The sequence below is a fragment of the Poecile atricapillus genome, chromosome 14, assembly GCF_030490865.1.
Source record: "Poecile atricapillus isolate bPoeAtr1 chromosome 14, bPoeAtr1.hap1, whole genome shotgun sequence".
In the NCBI taxonomy this organism is placed as follows: domain Eukaryota; kingdom Metazoa; phylum Chordata; class Aves; order Passeriformes; family Paridae; genus Poecile; species Poecile atricapillus.
Window position 1 is genome coordinate 9,100,034 of NC_081262.1, and position 20,620 is coordinate 9,120,653.

The following is a 20,620-nucleotide window of genomic DNA, read 5'->3' on the forward strand; positions in this document are numbered from 1 at the left end:
ACCCTTGTCCAAGGAGGAGTGTCCCATCTCCACACTGAGCAGTTCCAACAAGGCAGCGACCAAACCACACAAAAATGATTTATCCAGACAGAAGTACTGCTGTGGTGCCAGTGCAGCACAGGACATCAGCAAGGACTTAGGGAGAAAACATCATCCCACTGGGAAACAGGGCTGCAGCAAACACTGCAAGCTCTCCCCAGGCAGGACCGGGCTGTGAGGATGGGTTGAGCCCCAGCCAGGCTGTGTCAGCCCCTCACCTGCCCTCCAGCTCATTCAGTCCTCTGGCCAAACCTGCCTGCTCAGGGATGCTGCTGAGCTGTGGGCACTGACTGTCACCCTCTATGGTGACTCTGTTGGTGGGGGCCAGGCAGGGTGAGCACACAGGCTGCCCCACACACCCAGGAAAACAGAGCAAATAAAATAACTTTTCCCAGGCAGCTGTTCCCCCCAAAACACCTCTGTAATACAGAGCAGGTTGGGGAGAAAACTCCTTTCACATGAAACCCCAAGTCCCCAGGGAATTGCTGCCACTCCAGGGCAAGAAAGACAGCGGAGCCTCCAGCTGCTGTTTGCCGTTTATTTTAGCAGAGAGAAAAATAACATGGACAAGAGGCATTTTGCATAACTTAACAGGAAATAACACTTTTCCTCCACTCTTCACAGATCAACAGGCAAAAGCATTTCCTACACATGGCTACTACTGGGTGCTAACAGCTTGGTGTATTGGCTTCCTCTAACACGCTGTGATAGTTGATGTGAAATCCAGAGCCAGACTCGGGCTTGGGGACTCCTTTGCTGTTGAATGTAGCTCCTGTCACTGCTCAGTGCCAGGTTCATCCCCATGAATACTCGCAGGAGGGATTCTGCAGCCGGGGACGGGCCGGGGATCCAAGCAGCTCCACGGCTCTCCCAGCCCAGGCCATGTCCTGACTGCTCCTCCTGGCACAGCTGGAGAGGTGACCCGGAATGAAGGGGGGTGTGGGCAGCCCCAGCAGCCTCAGTCCAGGGCCAGGGAGGGGATCTTGCAGACGAAGGGGAAGGATCTGCCACAGGCGTTGTCATTCCAGGAGCGCAGTGCTACCCTCCAAAAAAACCACCAAGGCATTAGCTGAAAAAAGGCAAAAGGAGGGAACCATGCACTGCCCCTGGGACCAGAACCTCCTGCCACTGTGGGAGGCTTTCCCTGGATGTGCTCCCATTTGTGCCATTCAGTCATGCTTCCCCCCAGCATCCTCATCCGGGGGAGGTGAGAGGGGAAGGCTGGGCCCCAGCTTGGACTTGGTAGTGGAGGGGCAGCTGCAAACACAGTCCTGTTGCCCCAAAATTATCCAAGGGCTGCCCATGGACAGGACATTTAGGCACATCAGGGGGGCCTGAACACACCTGGCTGGTCTCACTGGCAGTGAGGGTGTGAAGTGAGATTTTTGCATAGGCAGGGTCTTGTCCCGTTTCAGCAAGATGTCCTGGCCCAAGCATGGGAGAGAAAAGCTGGCAGACCAGGGAGTGTTTCCACAGGTTTCCCATGTGGGAGGGGAAATGGAAAAATTTGACCTTTGACTAAATCTGGTAATTCTTCAAGGCAGCTGATGGTCCTGTCCTACTGCTACTGTGGGAGAGGGAGATGGGCTGGGAGCAGAGGGAAGATGAGTATGTATGCATGTATGTACATGGTGAAAGGGAAAACACCTTTTCACTGTAAAGAAAAAATAAAAAAAGAAAATAATACTAAAAAATTAAAATGCAAATCCTGCCTGCCAGCAAGCTCTTCAGAAAAGCAGGAGCCACGGTGGATTGAATTTATTGACATGCAAATAACACTGAAGGTGCCCTGGGCGCTCACCACTGCTGTGTCTGTACCAGATCTGCACGCAGTCCTCCTCCTCCGGGATGGAGTGGATCCCATCGTCAGGCTGGCTGCCATCCCAGTAGTGGTAGTCGAAGGAGGAGCCATCTGTCCACTCAAAGTGACCCTCCTGACACGAGGCCAGTGGAGAGAGGCTGTCACCACAGGGCTGTGACTGCAGAAGGTGGGAGGTCCACTCCATGGTGTCCCCACCCCATCCCCAGTGCCACACAGCCCAGGGACACAGACAGACACCACTCAGCAAAGCCCAAACAGCATGTTTGGGTTTTACAACTGGAAACCTGCCAAGAACAGCCCCAGGTTTCACAGTGTTCTCACCAGGGGAAGCCCAGAAATTAAATCTGTATATTTTTAACACTCCCACCCAGCTCTGCAATCATTTTCCTTTTCATTTTCCATTCCTTTTCCAGTATCTGCAAAAAAATTTGCAGACATGAGACTCTCTCAGGGTCTCAATTTTTCTTTCTAACATATAAGACTATATATTTCCAATATGTCAGCTTTCAAAAGTCACAGAGGATCACAAGAGAGCAATGGAACTTGGTGATGTTTGACACTGAAGACCTTTCAGTTTATTTGCTCTTCTTGGACCAGCAGTACAATACTCTTTCTATTAATCCAGTAATCAAATGCGATACAAGTAATTATTGATTAATCTATTAATTCTAGTAACACTTCTCTTTTAAAAGCAGACTGGAATGGGTGAAGTAACAAGTTGCTCTACACCACAGACTCTATGCCACCTCCTGATTAAAGGGGGTATAAGGGGAAAAGAAGAAAATCAAGTGGCTTTCCAGGGGGGAAGCACAGGGGTGAGTTTTTCAAAGCCATTTCCCATATGATACAGGGAGCTCCCACCTGCCGTAGGTCGTTGAGTCCTGTCCAGATGTCGGTGGGGATGCCGGGCACGCGGCTGTTCACCAGGTCGTACACAAAGACGTTTTCTTCCCAGCTGGAAAAACAGAGCAGCGCGGGGCAATCAAGAGGAGATGTCAGCAAATGCTCAGGAGTGCCCCTAAGCACTCACCCTACCACAGGGCCCGTGGGCAACTGGGTCCCCTGCTTCTTACTGCTGCTGGTTCCTTTCCTGGCTCTGTGCAAGAGGAGCACTGCTGAGAGCTGGGGGAGAGGGAATAGGGAAAAAAGCCTGTGTAATTGTGTACTTCTATCCCTTTTTCTAGAGTAAAAAACTGCAGTTTGGGGCAATTTAGGGAATACTATGCCAGTTTCCCTGCCCATCCAGGAAAAGGGATTTATTTTCTCGTATTGCCTTTGTGTGACCTGTGCATCAGCCCTGACTGGGCCACTGCTGCAGAGGGATGTGTAGGCTGGAACATGAGCTGTGATGTGGGAATGGGATTGCCCCCAGTTCCCTTCCTCCCCAGGCTGTGTCAGGTGGGATGACACGTTTCTGCACACCTCACCTGTGGATGGAGGCCAGCTTGGCTGATCTGATGCCGATGGAGAACTCGGCACAGTAGAGGTCGGCTTCAGCCCAGGTTTTATTGATGGGGAAGTACCGGTAGCAGTGGCCTTCGTATTCCGTCCAGAAGAGTGGGCAGGAGTAGGCGTGGACAGGCTCAGGTATGGCTGGGGGCAGAGCAGAGGACATCCAGCAGCTGGTGGTGAGGCAGCTTGGCCAGGAAGCTGAGCAGGTGGTGGAGGCAGCAGTGCTCAGCCCTGCTCTCCCACCTCACCCAGGCAAATAACCACCAAACACACCAGGGGAAACACAACTGCTGCAGCAGCCGTGCAAAAGTTTGCAGAAGTCAAAATACATTTTAAACAAGTTGCAGGCTCTCAGTTTCATCATGTGTCTAAATCAGGAGGGACATTCCAACCTTGCTTGACATCATTTTGGATAGAGGATGCTTAAAATAAAGGCACTGACATTTGCTACTGGGAAAACCGAGATAAGGGTTCCTCTCGCCTCTGTCAGCACCGCTGGAGCCCCTGTGCTGGGACAGGAGCTGACAGGCAGGGCTGAGGGGTTATGGCCGTGTTCTGCCCTCCTGCAAGGACAGCCTGCACCTCCTCCCCCCAAGGAAAGCCCCATGCCCTGTCCCTGGGATGCAGCCGTGCACGTTCGCATCGGGCCCCAGCCCCAGGAATAGCTGCCGGCAGCGGTGCCAGCCTGCCTGCCTCCCACCAACAGATAACACCGGGCCACACAGCTGCTCCTCCTCCCCTGCCTTCCAGCACGGTGGGGAAGTTGCCCCAAAAGAGGCCACTGTGAGGACAGGATGTCCCTTTGGAGCCTTTGTAGTTGCCGCTGTCTAAACACAGCAGTGGCATTAACACACTGCTCCAACCTCCTCCGTGTTCTGCTCCCCCACGTGTGGGGAGGATGCAGCACTCAGGTCTTGGGGCACACAGACTCAACTCTCTTGGCTGCTGGTTTGTGAACATGGGGGAATTGCCAGCTCCCCCTGAGCCAGTTCCCACTCCCCAGGGAGCCGTGCTCTGGGGTCAGCGCTGCTGTTGAAGCGAGTGGGGCAGTGGGCAGGGTGGGTGTGCAGGGGCTGAGGGCAGATGTCAGATGCCATCAGACTATCCATGCAGGTAACAGGCTCAAGCCCAGAGAGGTCAGGGTGGTGCCTGCAGTGCTGAGGGGCCAGGGGAATGGCTTTCCCTGAGGGTGGGGAGAGCAAAACCCTGCCAGCAGCAGCAAGGGATGTGGCTGTGGCTAGGGAAGCAACAGTGTGGAGAAAAAGAGAGGCAAGGTGAATCCAAAGCAGCTGTGTGAGCATTCTTAGAGCCAAATCCTTCCCTGTGCCAATGCTGGCAGCTCTGGGTGATAATTTCATCTCTCATCAGCTCTTTCCACATGGGGATCTCTGAGTGTTCTACAGCCACCAGCCAGCCCACAGGGTCCCCGCTGTCACAGCCCCCTCCCAGGTGACAAACCACAAATGCAAAGAGTCTTTTTTTCCTCCTGAGCAAGGCCAAGTCAACTGCCAAGCCCTGTGGGGCTGTCACCCCATCAACCTGCCTTGGGACCCCCAGGCATCCCTCCAGAGGAGCTGAGACTGGGGCAGCTCTGCACCAAACAAACCCTTGAGGGGCTCAAGGGGCTCTCCCATCCTCATCAGCACCAATTATGGGCTATGGAGGAAAAAGGATAAGGCCTGCTGGGCTGGAAGAGAAAAACAGCTTTTGGGGAGAGTGGGTAAGATAAAGACAGCTCAGTGGTGATGCAGAGTTCAGTTCTCTGATTTACACCTGGCCAAAATTGCACTGGGAAAAACAGCCCTAGGAGATGCAAATTACTTCATTGAGCAATAGAGCAGGACCAAGAACTCCAAAAGCTGATGTGATTCCTGGGAGTCAAGCGCTCCTCCCCTCATGATGCTGGCCAGGATTCCCTGTCCCCACCAAAACCGAAGCAGAGCAAGGGTCAAAGTTCCAGTATGAGGCTTCAGCTCTACCACCAGGTCTCAGGTGAGGCATGTACCCCCAATAAGGACAGGGCTGGGATCTGGTCCTGGCTTGCAGAGACTCGAGGTTGCTGTTCCCTCCTGCTGAGGACAGCCCAGAGCTCTGTGCCAGACAAGGCACCACCAGCTGCCCCAGCAATTGGGATTTTATTATAGTGCCTTGACAAAATCCTCACCTCCAGCAGCGTGGTGGCAAAATTCACAGGGCTTAACCCAGCAGCATCCCCAGCAAACGGAGCCTTCACTGCTGAGTGCTAATTGCAGTGGGAGTCCCACTGTCCTGGCTCCCAGCTGGCCCATGGGCACCCCAATTGCCAGGGAAAATCAGCCTCATGTTTGTTCAGAGCAGCTGAAACCAAGTCAGAAACTGAGACAGTCCCTCTTTGTTATTCCATACTGGTTCCCATTAGGTAGCATTAATTTGACGAGCTTCAGTGAACCAGAGGTGCCTGAAGGAATTTAAGGTTAAATATACCAAAAAGGAAAATATGGGAGGTCAGCTTTTAATTAGCATCTTTTCTGTTAGGTCAGGATCAGAGGCTTTGGCTGTCTCTTTGGAGGAGAACTACCGGTCCCAGTTTTTCAGGCACGAACAATTAGGGGAGCTGCTTTATTTGAAATATTTGTAGCAGAAAGACCATAATAAATCTGATGTAGGGTTGTGAATATAGGGGCCTACTCATGGCTCTCCAGGAAAGCCTCACAACCCAAGCCAGCAGCTGTGTGTGGTATTTTGGTCTAGAAGGTGACAGGGAAAGCATCTGGGGGCTTTTTAGACCTGATCCTCACTTTTAACCACACCAGCAAAACATCAACTCCTCCACACAGGGCAGGATCAGCACAGCCAGTGCCTGCAGCATGGGGATTCCTGCTGACCTCAAGTCAGTCCACCCATTTGTCCCCAAACTCCTGGTGAAAAATGATGGCAAGAATCTTTTCTCCCTTTTTTTGCTTACAAAATTGACAGCAATTCAGCAGTTTTAAGGGTAGGACCATGTTTTAAACCAGCACCAAACTTGGGTGAGGATAAGATTCAGATCAAGCAGCTGTTACTAACTCAGAAAAGCTGGAAAACAAATATTTGGGGTCAGAAATAAAGTTTTGTGCTCTCTTCATTTGTGTCAGTGCCAAATTGGAGCCTTTTTATTTATTTACTAGCTGAGCCCCACTGTAGAACTACCAGGAAAATCACTTATCAAAATCTTACAGAAGCTGGCACTGCTCTGCCAAAAAAGTTTCACTTCCCCAGCTGGCCTATTTCCAACTAGAAATAATTAACTGAGAAAATCCTAGCCAGTTTCACAAGGGTTTATCTTCATTTCAGGATGCTACTGGAAAAAAAAAAAAAACCTGCTACCAGCTGCATGGCTCCCCTGGACTCAGCTGGTGAAGAGCAAGTTTGCTCCTGGAATCTTTGTCCCAAGGAGTAATGCTGCCTCACTTCCATGGATCTGCAGGTTTGAGATGTGAAATCTGAGGGTAGGACAAGGCTGGCAAGAGATGCCCAGGAAAGGAAGACTCCTGAGGGGCTGCAGCTCCATCAAAGGGTTTTTGACAGCAGACCAGCTCAGGTCAGTGCTGGCAGCAGATGCTCTTCTTGTTGCAGAGAATCAAAGAACTTCATTTCATCAACAGCTGGCAGCTTTCCTCAAAACTTAGAGGTGCCAGGAGACACCCCCTGCACATCCATAAGCTAACGCTGCCATCTGACCTGAAAAGGCAAGTGAACCTCTTCAGCTCTTGGCAAGCAGCTGGGCTTGGAGAGTGTCCATCAACGCCCAAGAGCCTCGTCTGAAATTAATGTCAGCAGAGAAGAGCTGAGGAGATCCCTGTCATGTGTCAGTCTGGTCCTTCCCAGGGCAGAAGCCGTGCAGCAGGACCCGAGGGCTGTGGTGTGAGAGTGAGGGATGGGCAGTGGGCCCGGCTGGCAGAGCTGGGCTCAGGACCAGCATCCTGGGGCTCACCCACACCAAGTCACCTCTCAGCAGCTCCGGCCACGGGGAGAGCCAGCAGCAGGGCTTCACCCAGGCTTGGCACTGCTGGAGCTGCAGGAGTTAGAGGGGACAGGGGACCCCCAGAACCCACCCCCAGGATGACTTCAGCAGAAACTGCCCGTGGCTAAGCTGGGGGTGCCAGCTGAGCCGTTGTCCATCCCACCACATCCTCTTCTGAGTAAACCCACAGAATAAGCATTTAAACAGGGGGTTGGAGGGCAGGAGCGTGTGGCAGGGACTAAGACAGTGCTGTTGTGTGATGTTGGGATGCCTCAACTCAGCCATGGCTTTAGAAGCAAGTCCTTAAGCCCCGACATTACAGTCACCATGGGCAAACAATGCCACCTTCATGTTACTTGCAGTGTTTGTTTTTCATTAACAGATGAAAGAATATCACACTGAGAATCCACCTTTGAAGGAAGTGATCAGAGGAGGTATCTTGGTCTCAGTGTATCTGGGGGTTGTATGGAGCTGCAGGGGATGTCTCCACTGATGGAGACATGAATCTCATAACTGGGCAATATTTTACACACCCTGAAATGTTTTTAAGGCACATAGCAAAAGTTTTCAAGTAAAATATTAAACATCAGTTGAAGCACATTGGGAGAGACATCCTCTCACACCGAGGACTTTATTTTTAAAATTATTTAATGAAACCAAGCTGGTTTTACAGCTTCAAATCCTCTAGCAGGTATGTTTCAAGTTGTGAGGCTACAGCCAATACCAGCAGCAATGCTCTTGCAGCTGGCACTGACAGATAGAAGTTATCTTGCAGAGATTTTTTTTCCTCCTTAATTAGTTTTGGCAACGCTCCCACGGATTAGGCATCTGGCAGGAAAGCTAGGCTTGTATCGATCCCTTTTCTCACGATCTCACCAAAAAGCACTTAAGGAGTCCCTTTCCACTCACAGTCCCAATAAACCTAACAGGGTTCAAACAAACTTGGTGCAGCAACTCTCCCTTGCACCGACACCATGGAAAAGTTGGAAGAAACCTAAGTGACGTTCAGCGGCCAGCAGCAGTTCGGAGCAGAGAGGGGGAATAGGGGAGAATCCCGGATTTGCTTCACATGCAGTAAGTGTGAATGAACGAGGAGCCCTGGTGGTCCTCAGCCTGTCCTGCTGGGACACCCCGCACCCTTCCCGTGTGTGCCTGGTGCAGAGATTCCTGCCACCGGAGCCAGGCAGGGCCAGGGCAGCGTGCTGGCAAAGGGCTGAGCTGACACACAAAGCCAGCCCAGAGACCTTTGGCATCGCCAAGAGAAGGACCGGGGTAGCCCTTGGCACGTCCCCATGAAGAAGGTTGATTTCGAAGAAAGTCAAAGATTTCTGGAGCAGGGGGAAGGCAGCTGCCAGCCCTGCGGGAGGCACACACGCTCCTTCCCGGCGATCAGATCCCCGCGGCCAGCGCCGGGCACTCACCTTGGCTGATCTTGATGTTGGTCTGGGGGAAGGCGTGTGCGGCCAGCAGGGCAGTGGCCAGCAGGGCAGTGGCCAGCGGGGCTGTGGCCAGCAGCGGGCACAGCGCCCGCCCGCCGCCCATGGCCGGAGCGGCCGGGCACGGCTCCCGCTCGGTGCCGGCGGGGCTCGGGGTCCGGCCGGCTGCGGCTCCCGGGGAGCTCCGGCCGGCGCGGGGCTCCCTCCGGCTGCGGGGGTCGCGCTCGGGCCGGGCCCCGCGGGTTCTGGGGCTGCCGCCGGGCGGGGCGGATATAGGGGCCGCTCTGCCCCCTCCCCCGAGCGGCGGCTCCTCCGCAGCCCGCCCCTGGCCCCACTCAGAGCATCCCACCGGGACCCGCACCCGGGCCACTGCCCCCAAACCCGCCCCCGGCCCCGCTCAGCGCATCCCACAGGGACCCGCACCCGGGCCACTGCCCCCAAACCCGCCCCCAGCCCCGCTCAGAGCATCCCACCGGGACCCGCACCCGGGCCACTGCCCCCAAACCCGCCCCTGGCCCCGCTCAGCGCATCCCACAGGGACCCGCACCCGGGCCACTGCCCCCAAACCCGCCCCCAGCCCCGCTCAGAGCATCCCAGCCGGGGCCGGGGCCGGGGCTGGGGCCGGGGTCCCCTGCGCTGCCCGCAGCCCGGCTCGGGCACACGCTGCTCCCGGAGAGCTGTTGTTGTCACCCGCCGGGGCCGCAGGTAAGGGCATCACCCCGCTCGCCCCCGGGGGGCTGCCCGACACCGGGGGGTGGCAGGCGGGACCCCGCTGCCGGCACGGACCGGGCAGGGCGATGGGCGAGGGCTGCGATGGCACCGGGGAGCGGCCCCCGGCAGCGGGCAGCTGGGGAAAGGCTCCCAGGGCTGCAGGGCAGTGGGGTTTAACACGGCACTGCCCCATTGTGGGGCGTCCTTTTTTTTTTGTTTCGGTTTAGTTTCGGGCGGGTGGGGGGATTGTTGTTTTTTTTTCCTGTGTTTGGTTTGGGATTTTTCTCCCAGAGCAAGGCAAGGCGCTGACACACTTAAACGGCCTCGAAGAAGGAACCCCCAGCTGTGCCCGGGGCTCCAAGGCTATTTCAGGAATTCACTCTGTGCCCATCTGCCAGGTGCTGGGCCCATGCCATCATGTAACAGCAGAAAAGCTGATATGATACAGCAGCCTGTACCAATATAATCCAGCATGTCTCCTTCCTGTCATCACCATTCTGTTAGACATAAACTTCAGATTTTTAAAAACACTCTATAAGATCCTTCTCTAACTGTTTCACTCATAAGGGAAATAGTACAGGCACAAATACTATACAATGTTGTGGTCCTGTTCAGTTTCCAGTTTATGCCTTAAATTAGCACTGAAGGAACTGCTTAGGAACACTCTCAATGCTGTTCCCTTTTTATTCTTAGCTACAGATTAAAATTTTTGACCCATTTTTAGACATTCAAGTACAAACCATTTGGGGTGATACCAAGCCTTCAGTAGAGTAAAGCACCCAGATTTACCCCAGAGACAGTAACTCATTCAATTAACTTTTCTGTATTAAGTTTTCTTCATATTAAATAAAGCCTTTTACGAACGCCTCTCCCCTCCCATACATTCATCTGAAATTATTTGGTTCAAGGAAAAGCCTACTGCTACAGCAGAACACTAAAAATGAAGGAATCTGGATTATAAGAAGTTCAGGCATGCCTCTTCTTTCCTGTGTGCCATCCTTAGATAAAGCCAATGTTATAAACAACTTCTGGCAAACTACGGAACAAAAATCTTTGAGCATGTTTATCTACTCCCAAAGCACACAAATATTCACGTTTAAAGAGGGAGCAGAGACCCTGAATAATTTTTACCCCGGTTTCTAAGAACCAGACTGATGGCAGCAGCATCCCCCAGCGCAGCTGGGAGCACTGAGCCCCCCGTGCTGCCCCCGAGGCACAGCCCCGAGCCTGGCACAGCAGCTGGGCACCAGCTTTGCTCCCAGCACTGGGACAGCACAGGCACGTCCAGCACGCAGTGCCAGCTGGAGCTGCAGCTGCACTTTGGCTTACCTTCCAACTTCACCAAACATGAGATGTGCTTCACCTGCCGGCTGCAGAGCCAGGAGCATGGCCACAATTCATCCCTCCTGCTCCCTTCCCTCCCACGCTGCTCTGTTCTGCTCTTACTGACCTTCCCTCTGGGCACCCTCTTCAATTTTTGGCATCCTGTGTACATGACTGTTCCTCCCCGTGGAACAGACACCTCATGACTTCAAGGACAGACTCAGGCAAGATTACCTTCTGTTCACATTTCATCCCCAGTGCTGGGCAAAGCATGTGTCTGCACCCATGGATGTCCTGAGCTCGTTCTGCTGTCCACAGGCCCCACATGGAAGAATATTAATGTCAACCACAGGAGCTGCTGAAACCACAGCCCCTTGCCTCAGTTACAGGAAGAGATCAGCCTCCTACAGCATATGCTCAAACTGCTCCCAGTTCATCTGCAGGGAGTAAAAACAGGGTAACTGCCAACATTGTGGTGGTTTTTTCTGCCATAAGCATAACTGAAGGAGGTCAACACAAAGGTGAATTCAACAAGTATCGTCCCAATCGATGTGGCACAATTAAATAGAATTTTATTTTCAATAAATATACGATCTGCATCATACCAGACAATACGCTGTGAAAAAATAAAGTGTACAGAAGCAACCAACAGGACAGCTTGACCGTAGCAAAGTTCACTTGGTGACCTGAAGAACTACCTGGGTAAACACACACAACACAGAAAGAGCCACTGCAGTCTGTGAGAGAATTAAAATTGTGTTTTCTGGGTCTTCTTCACCGCCAAAGTCCCTGGAGCAGGTTTTTTTTTTTTTTGCACAGCACGTTTGAAAGGACGCGAGCCGGTTTTCCCAGTACAAATGCTATTGGAAATGTTTATTTTTCTATATCAGCACGGAATCTACTACGCACACAGACTGCTATCGAGACTGGCAGGTCACCGCTGACGGGACATGGGATCCGTCCGACGTGGGCCACACGCGTGCCCCGGCACACAAACGCACACACTAACAGCAGCTTAACTCTGTAAAAACTAGTACAAGGACAAAACTGCAGTCAGAATCGATTTCACCACAGGTTCTACCATTTAAAAAAATATTCTAGCCTAATTACCACGTTCACCAATGACAGCACACGGGTACTTATATCTCCAAGAGGATGAGCCATGGATTTGGACTGGAAGGACAACAGAGGCAACTCCCAGCTCCTCCACCCACTCCGTGCTTCCCACGGCCCGTCCATGCCCGGCCCGGCCCCACGCTCCTCCCGCGGGATGCGAACAGCTGGGGGCAAGCGGCCAGAGGTCGGGCCCCAGGGGAACAGCTGGACCCGTGGGACACGGATCACGGAGGCCAGCGCGGCCGGCCGGGTGCCGGCGGCCGCTTTAATCCAACGGAGCTGCTGTGGGGTGCGTGTAGGGTGTGAGGTGGGGTGTTTCGGTCCTCAGTTTATTGTTTATCTCGTCCGCCCGCTCGGTCCGGCTGCCGTCGGTGCCCCAGCTCATGTCACCTCGAGGGACGCGGGCGACACGCGGTCGCACTCCTCGCGGGAGCGCAGGCTGTGCCACTGCTCCACGGCCGTGCGGTGCGCGTTCAGCATGCGGCGCCAGTGGTTGGACTCGGGGGCTCCCGTCGAGTACTGCCCGATCACAATCCTGCCAATGAAGTCGTTGCTGCTCTTCACGTTGTGCCCATACACTGGGGAGAGCAGAAACAGAGACTGGTCAAGGCAAAAGCACCACTCGCCCACCCAGAGCCCTGCCCCAGGAAACCAAACCTCCTACAGATGTCTCCCCCACTGCAGGTGCCAGTAACTCAGCATCTGAAAAACCTTAGAGAAACAAGAGCTTGGAAGGAGCAAAACAAGCTGTACTACAGATTGAAATACAATTCAAATAAGACACAAATACACAGTTGCCACAGGATTTACCATGAATAGGTAGATCAATAAAATGATTTGTGTTGGAAGGGACCTGAAAGGTCATCCTATTCAACCCCCATGCCATGGACAGGGACACCTTTCACTGGAAGCAGGCTGATCAAAGGCCTTGAAGGAGAATTTCATTGTGTAAAGAAGTGCCAGAAGCTCTGCCTGGGCATCATGAAATCACAAAAGCAGCCCAGCAGCCTGAGCCCAGGGGAACACCAAAGCAGCATCCCAAGCTGCCCTCCTCCAAACACACATCACACGAACACTCCAGTGCTGATGGACAGCCTTCCCTGCTCCGAGACAGGAATCACACACATCCAGGCTGGCAGCAGGATGTTTACACAGTAACAATTTCCATCATTCTCTCATAATGCAGCTACTTGCTAAAAGTCCAGGAAAGCAACTGAGGGAGAGACATCAACCCAACAGCCTGTCCTTTGGATTAGCCCAGTCTCCTGGAACAAAAGATCACAGACAGCAGCAAACCCTAATGATGGGCCTTATCCTGGGGAGGGCTGAACACTCCCAGCAGACAGGAGCAAAAGCACTTCGTGTGTTTCAAAATGAAGCCCTGCCTCAACTCATTAGAAAGCTGAAACAAAGTCCTTGCAAGCTGAAGCCAGGATATCCACAGGCACTGCCTGGAATATTAACGATTAAAAAATCTCCTCAGGAAAGAGAGGGATTTTTAAGGACAAATGTCTACAGGAGCTCCAAATCCAGCTGGGCTGGTGCAGCCAGAGCATGTTCAGCCTGGCATCGAGCCCCTGCCAGCAGCACCAGCTCTCCAGGGCTGCTGGAAACCAGCACTGGCAGCAAAACAACATCTGGGAACCCCCACAGCATCACCTGATGTGAGCACACCCTCACAGGCAGGCATGACAGCGAGCACAACACACCCAACCTCGCTTTTAACCACACACCATTGTCAGGGCTGTGCATTTCCTATTATAACACACCCCCAAGTGATCAGCATCACTTTAACCTGCCCCTCTGCCTTCTCCACACTCAGCAAAGGCTGGTTCCTCTCCTCTGCACCGGTCTGGGATCTTGCCCTGGGAAACAGGCACCACCTGCCAGTGCAGTCCTGACATCGAGCAGTGCCAGGTTACATCTCACTTTATCCCTCCTGACAGCCCTGACACACACAGTTTATGGTCAGAGATGCTTCTGCTCACCAAATTACCTGTGGATATTTTAGGTGACAGCAAACCTTCCAATGCCCAAGTAATTTGTTCAAATAATTGCTCTAAAAAATCTACCCTGCAACTCAGGCCCCTCTAAGTCTATCTTCAAATGACATTTAGAAATGATCTGGGGTTTACCACCCCAGCAGGAAGACTGCATCTCTTGTGCCTGTCACCATCAGTTGTCTAGGGCTGATGGCATCAGGACGTGTTGCCAAGCAAGTGCCCCTGTCAAGAGGCCAGGCTGGTGTTTTTGGAAAGGCCACCTTCTGAGGACACAGTCAGGAATTCTAAGCCATCCATCTCCAACTAATACACAGCCTGTCAGGGTTATTAACGAGTTCTACAAGGCAATGAATCACAGGTGTAGCTAGCAGGACTATACTAAATATTTTGCTATGATTTATTAGCCTACAGAAATCAAATATTGTGATAAAACCACATAAAAATACCCCAAAACCAAAATTTTCAATAGGATTTTTTTTCTTTTTTGTTTGTTTTTGTGGGTTTTTTGGTTTTTGGTGGTTTTGGGTTTTTTTTAATTTGGAAAAATGAAGGAAGATGAAGCTTAATCCTGGGAGACAGTACCAAGTAATTTAAACCAAGAAGCCTTACAGGCCATCAATTAATCACAGGATAAATTAACAGTGGAGAAGTACCCCAGGCATACCAATTCTTCAAAAATACTTCATGCCAGGACTGTAAAACAAGCAGGTGTGCTAAGGACACCTGTTATTCTACTGTTGATCCAAGTATTTTGAATTCTAGTAATGCAACTTGCTAATCGCATTGTGTCAGGTAATTAGCATGCTGAGTCCTTTGGAGTATTAATGGGCTAATTATACAAGCATTGTTGCTTCTATCATTAACTACTGTAGATAGCACAGAGAATTATTGCTGAGGAACAGGGAAGACATTTTCCAAGGCCAAATGCTTATTCACACATAGATCATAAGAGGTAGCACTAGGCTGACCCCAGGTTTACAAACTCACAGCTTCACCACAGCAGCTTTGAGAAAGATGAGAGGTCTTTGTGTGCCAGAAATTCAGCTTTACCCATCAGTTCAGAAGCCTTTTAAACTCAAGGACATGCCTTTCTGGGAGGCTAACAGCTAAATGGCCAGGATTTGCTGAGCAATCTGCTGATGGCTGAGTTCACCGAGCTGTGGAATGCATCTTACCCGAGAAGAGGCTGGAGCTCACATTGAGAAAATAAAACCTTTCCTTTGCTCACATTCAGGAGCATCATTTGCCCTGTTGCTGCCACCAGCACTTCCAAGAGCAGCTTGGGAAAGAGAACAGTAGGAGCCCACAGGCGCAGGTGAGCAGCTGGAAGCAGAGACTGGCGCTCCCATCCCGACACAGGGAGGGAGAGAGAGCATCTTCCCGGTCCTCCCGTGCCTGCAGCAATCGCTTCTCAAGCAGGGCAAGAACCATTTCCTTGAGCACCAACAAGCACCAGCCCTGCTGCACTCAGGTCTGAGCCTTCAGCCTGCTCCAAGCCCTGCAGAAGCAGCAGCAGCACAGCCTCGCTGCACATTCTGCAGCGAGCAGCACTGCTCAGGCACACCCCACAGCCACAGCTGCTCCAGACACAAGCTGAGCTGGGTGCTTACTCCACTCTGGGGCTGGCCCCTGCCTGGCTGGAAGGTGACTGCTGATGCAGCATCCGTGGGGAGACCTGGGAGCCCCTTGGAGCAGGAGAGCCCTGCAGAGCTGCAGCAGCAGGCTGCACCAGAGCTCTCTGCTTCTGCACACAGTGACACACACCACGGCTGCACTCCCACCTGCACTGGAGCCAATTCCACACAAACTGTGTGGATTCTCTGGCAGAGCCACAACCCTGTTGGAACTGACCCATCAGCACTTCCAGCACTTCCCATTCAGCCCCAGCACTTTCTGAGGCCTCAGAACGTGCCCCCTTCACACACCTGCCCATTCAGGCAGCAGCCAGTGCCCAGCAGCCAGCCCTGCCTGTGCCCAGCCTCAGCCAGTGGGGCTGAGCTGCCAGCTTAAGCAGAACTGAAAACTGCTTTGAACTGCTTGACACCAATATTAAAAGGCTGTTTAGCACAAAGAGGTGACACAAGCAGCAGCAGCAGCTGGGCTAATGATGCACACTGAGGAGGTCACGGCCCAAATCCTGCCCCTTGCTCCTCGAGCATGGCCTGTCATATTTAGTAGAGAGGAGAGAAAAGCACAGGAGAAGATGCCGTGGTTTCCCATTTATCAGTTTAATCTCCATCAGGGTCTGATGGGCACATTAAACTCTTTCCAGGCCTCCTCTGTGTGACTACTGCCTGCACTGGCTGCACCTGCCCAGCTCCAGAGGGAACAGGGACTACTGCAGTGCATGGCCACACCAAGAGACTCCGCAAACCTCCCACCAGGGCAGCCCCTGTGCTCTGGCTGGGGCTCCCTGCACCCCAAACCAGGAGTCTGCCTAATCATGGTCTGCTCCCAGGCAGGGCAAGTCCTGCAGCAGCCAGCAGGGATGCAGGGTGCAGGGAAAGTGCAAATGCACAAGTGTGTCTTGCAGAGAGCTCAAGGGCATGCAGGGATGACACCTCATGAAATTACCTCATTGGGAGAAACTGGAATAAAGGGCTGGATGCATCTATCTCAACAGCCCAGAGGATACTGAAAAGGAGTATCTGTGACTGGCTTTCTCCACTTCCAGCTCCCCTTTTCTCTAAAATTGCCTCTTACTTCTCTGCACTGTGAGCCCCAGATGCACCAAAGCACACAGATGGCTTGGTGCACATTTACACACCTCACAGGAAGAGGCTCCAGTGCCACACAGCACCTGCAAACGCAGGCAGGGACAGCCATGCAGGGAGGCAGCCTCTGCATCATCCATCTCCTGTGACAGCCACAGCCAGGCACAGCCATTCCACCTCCAGACACTGCTCTGCTGCCCACAGCAGCTCCTGCCACCCAGACTTTTCTTCATTTGATACACAGGCAGATTATGGCACTGCAAGACATTTGAACAATTCCTTTCACTACAGCATGAGCCAAACAAGATGAAGGGCTGAGGGCAGGAGAGCCGTGACACTGCTTAAATTAAGGTGCCTGGCAAAAGGAGCAAACACCCATCATCAGTCTGGAGAGAGGAGAGTCTGCTCCTTTCTTTAGGAGAAAAAGATTATCAAAAGATTCCAGAGAACTCCAGGACAGGCAGTTTCTGCCACATCAGATGCACTACATTTATTAACTAAGTCAGGTCACTTGATGAATCTAATTTTGCCTTCTAAGCAAGCAACAGATCGGATCAGGAAGCGTCAGCATCTTGTTGCTCTCGCCCTGATTAATGGTGTTTCGCTCCTCCTCGTTAAAGCTGTCAGTCTGCTGCAAAAAGCCAAATCCAACCCCAGAGCATCTTCCCTGAGTGACCCCAAGGCAGGATTGAGCCTGCAGGACCTCACTCAGCATCTCTGATCTGAGTGAGGTCTGACCTGATCATCGGCTCTCTGCTGTCACCTGCTCCAGGCTGACCAGCAGCACCTGCCATGGAGCCCAGCAGGTCACAGAGGGGACTGGGAATGGAGAGCACTGGGGCCCCTTCTCCTCCCAAAGGGGATTTGTACCTCTGGAAATGTGCACAGAGCCACTGTGAGGAGGCTGTGCCAGGCAGGCTGGGCTTCAGGGGTCTCCCCTGCCAGCCCATGTCCCCCAGCCCTCTCCCAGTGTCCTCCCAGGACCTGCAGGGCACCAGGGCAGGAGAAGGCCTGGGAGGGCAGGAGGCACCAGCCAGGAGCTCACTGCTCTCCCCAGGCCTGGGCATGGACCACATGGTGTCTGCTGCATAAATGAATGGAGAGTTTTGTAACACCAGACACAAAGGCCAAATTCTGATCTAAATTAAACATGTATAAATGACCAGAAAAAACAGTGCTGACATCGGTGGGGCTTTTTTTCCCCATTTTTTCTCCTTTGCATAAGATAGGATTACACGTGTTTAATCAAGGACTGGATTTTGCTTCTGAGCTCCAGATATGGGAAATATACAGACAGTCCAATACTTCCAAAAGACATGTCCAACAGATGACAAAAAACAATTTTCTAGCACTGAGTTGTCTAATTATCCATCCAAGAGATGTTATGGTGCCCACAATGATAGTATTTCAAAAAGAAACCATTTCCTCCTCCTGCATTCCAGCATGGGAAAAGAACAGTTTAATTTGACTCATATATTAGAGAAGATATATCTGTGTACAAAAGACAAAGTGCCTGAATGTTTGTTGGAACTTGTGGGAAAGCAAAAGCAACAGGAGGAAGGAGAGATGAGCAAGTCAAAAATGTAGATATGTGATGACTCCAGACACGTGGTGGTTTCCATCCCTGCAAAAAGCAGCTAGAGGTGATGCTGGTATCTCAAGGTCATGCTTCCACAAAGCCAAGGAAATCAAAATTCAGACATATTTATGGAAATGCCTCGGGACAAAAATTTTATCAGCCTTCAGCCTGCTCAGCTAATTGGGACATTTGGAAATCAGTCTGTTAATTAAAAAAATACCACTAAAAAGCCTCTCTATCTCTGTGTCCTGTTGAAACAGGCAGCATTGCTCCAAAAAGAAAACATTTCAGTGAAAGCAACCCAATACCCAGAACTACACCACAATTACTTTTTTTCCCTTTAAAAATACTTCATTAAATGGCCCCCATATTTTCCTAAAGGCCAAGGGAAAATGAGCCAACAGAGGAACCAGGTATATTGCTATTGAACAGCAATCTGTTATTTTAATCAAGTACTGCCTATTAACTGGGAGTTAATTAGAGCCCTGGAATAAAGCATTGTCCAGGGGTCTGGAGACACATTTTTACAGCACTTGGTGCATGGAGGTGGCTGATGGCATTGCCAGAGCCCCTCTGCTGTAGCCTTTGGACCACAGGTACAGCTCTGCAAAGTCTCAGCATTCTCTCAGGAAAAAAAAACCTCAGAAAAACCCCAACAAACAAACAAAAACCATAAATGAAACAAAAACTCAAAAAAAAAATAAAAAAAGGAAAAATTGGTTCTAAATCTTTACAGAAAGCAGTGACACTGCCAATTTTTAAAACACATTGGAAAGTGAGGAGTATCACCAAATCCTGGCAGAAGACAGAGTGCCCATGAGCTGCAGCCTCACCAGGACTGACTGTGAAGGTCTCAGCAGTGCAGGTCACTCACGTATCGAGGTCCATCTCTCCAGCAAGCACACCCTGACCCACCTTCCACACAGGAATGGGGCAGTGGGGTGAGCCCCAGCACTGCCCTCCATCCGACACCATCAGCCCCTGTGCTGCCCCAGCTCATGTACACCTTCAGCCAGGTCAGAAGGCAAAGCCATTTTACCTCTACAATTGCACAGAGTGCCCAGAGCATGAAGATGATTTCTCTCTTTGTGGACTCTGCTTGTGTCACAAAAGATCCTGCCATGAAAACATGTCCCAGTGCTGACTTAAATGGAGAAAGACACACAGTCACCACAAGGACCTCGGGGAGACAAATATCCCCTAACTGTGAGTGATGAAGGTTGTCTTCATCACTGTAAGTGATGAAAGGATGCTAAGGAGTCACTGAGACACAGCCTGCCCTGGAGTGCTGCTGGTTTTTATTGGGCCATCTGGGCTTTACTGCAGTGCAAACAGCATTACTGACGATTGTTATTAACAACATTATAATCATTAACAAAATACTGCAGTGCTCAGGTTTCAGGTGTTGTCTGCCCTCCTGCTGCACAGCCCAAGCTTTCTGACAGGCTGAGATTTAGAGGACAGCCCGAAATCCCTCACTGGGTAGAGCACAGGGTCTCTGGGTGCCCATCATCCAGCCCTCCCTGGCACAGGGGCTGCAGTTCCATCTCAAATACTCTTTTTTCTTCATGGAAATGACCTTGGGCAGCAGCTGCCAGCGCTGATGTTGGGGCCAAACTCCACCTTCCCCTTGCCATCAGACAGAGTAACTAACACCTTTGTTCATAGGTGTATGTGTTAGGAGAACACCCAGCCTTTCAGAGCCTGCCCCATTTCTCTGTGGGAGGAGAGTCCATGATTTGCCTGCACTCAAGCAGAAGATGGCACATGGGGGATATGTGTCAGGTTGCCAAAAAAAACCCAGAAAATGGAAAAAAGAACCACCCAGAAGAGTGCATTTCTGTTACAATATGTATATGTCTGCTCATTACCTAGACAACATGTTTGATGAAGCAAATGAAAATCAAACATTCTCTCCACCAGCTGTTGCCTCACTCATATTTTTTTTTTTTTTGTCAGGACAATAAACTTGTTATGAGTATCAGTGCCTTTCCTGGTTTCAGCCTCTTTTGGGGAGAAGCTGTTAACAGAATACTTGCAGCAGCAATCCTGACCCTGGATGCTTTTTCCTGGAGAGGACATTTCCACCAGAGCTCACCCCACCTCATTTTGGGCACTGAACTGGGACATGTGGGTCAGTGACAGCTCCAGCAAGCACCTGAGGAAGGAACAGAGGGGAAGGCAGGAAGACAGCTGGTACAAGGTGTCCTGCACCTGTGTGGAAGGAGAAGCATTTTGGTCTGTAAATGCCAATAATTTGCAGTACTGAATCTTTATATGCCTCAGGAGGAAGAAATATCAAAGAACCAGCCTGATCACCCTCTCCTCCAACCCTGGCTAAAGCAGAGCTCTTCCTGTGCACATCATCTTGGAGGCACCCAGGGCCTCTCTCCAAACCCAGCTGTGCTTCAGCCCTGAGTTTGGTCTGGAGTTCAGCTCTCCA

General features: G+C 51.6%; 2 protein-coding genes across 4 annotated transcripts in view; both read right to left on the reverse strand.

The window, feature by feature from the left end:
• Window positions 1-569: 569 nt before the first annotated feature.
• CLEC19A (C-type lectin domain containing 19A) lies at window positions 570-9,635 on the reverse strand. The gene is made up of 6 exons (XM_058849966.1): window positions 9,422-9,635; window positions 8,717-9,100; window positions 3,289-3,454; window positions 2,723-2,816; window positions 1,841-1,973; window positions 570-1,077 (listed from the first exon to the last, which is right to left on the reverse strand). The coding sequence occupies exons 1-6, from the start codon at window positions 9,633-9,635 to the stop codon at window positions 998-1,000; spliced, it is 1,071 nt and encodes a 356-aa protein (XP_058705949.1). The 3' UTR covers window positions 570-997.
• Window positions 9,636-11,317: 1,682 nt separating this feature from the next.
• Window positions 11,318-20,620, reverse strand: part of SYT17 (synaptotagmin 17) — a 33,016-nt gene continuing 23,713 nt past the window's right edge. For all 3 annotated transcript variants that reach the window (XM_058849610.1, XM_058849611.1, XM_058849612.1), the window contains one exon: window positions 11,318-12,459. In XM_058849610.1, coding sequence (XP_058705593.1) covers window positions 12,263-12,459 — 197 coding nt within the window. In that variant the 3' untranslated portion in view covers window positions 11,318-12,262. The remainder of the gene's footprint in view (window positions 12,460-20,620) is intronic.

Coding starts and splice junctions, on each gene's coding strand:
- CLEC19A (XM_058849966.1), bottom strand. CDS start 9,635: ATGGGGCAGTGCCGTGTTAAACCCCACTGCCCTGCAGCCCTGGGAGCC. Junction 2,817..3,288: donor AAGCTGGCCTCCATCCACAG/GTGAGGTGTGCA, acceptor CTGTTTTTCCAG/CTGGGAAGAAAACGTCTTTG. Junction 1,078..1,840: donor CTGGTACAGACACAGCAGTG/GTGAGCGCCCAG, acceptor TTTGGAGGGTAG/CACTGCGCTCCTGGAATGAC.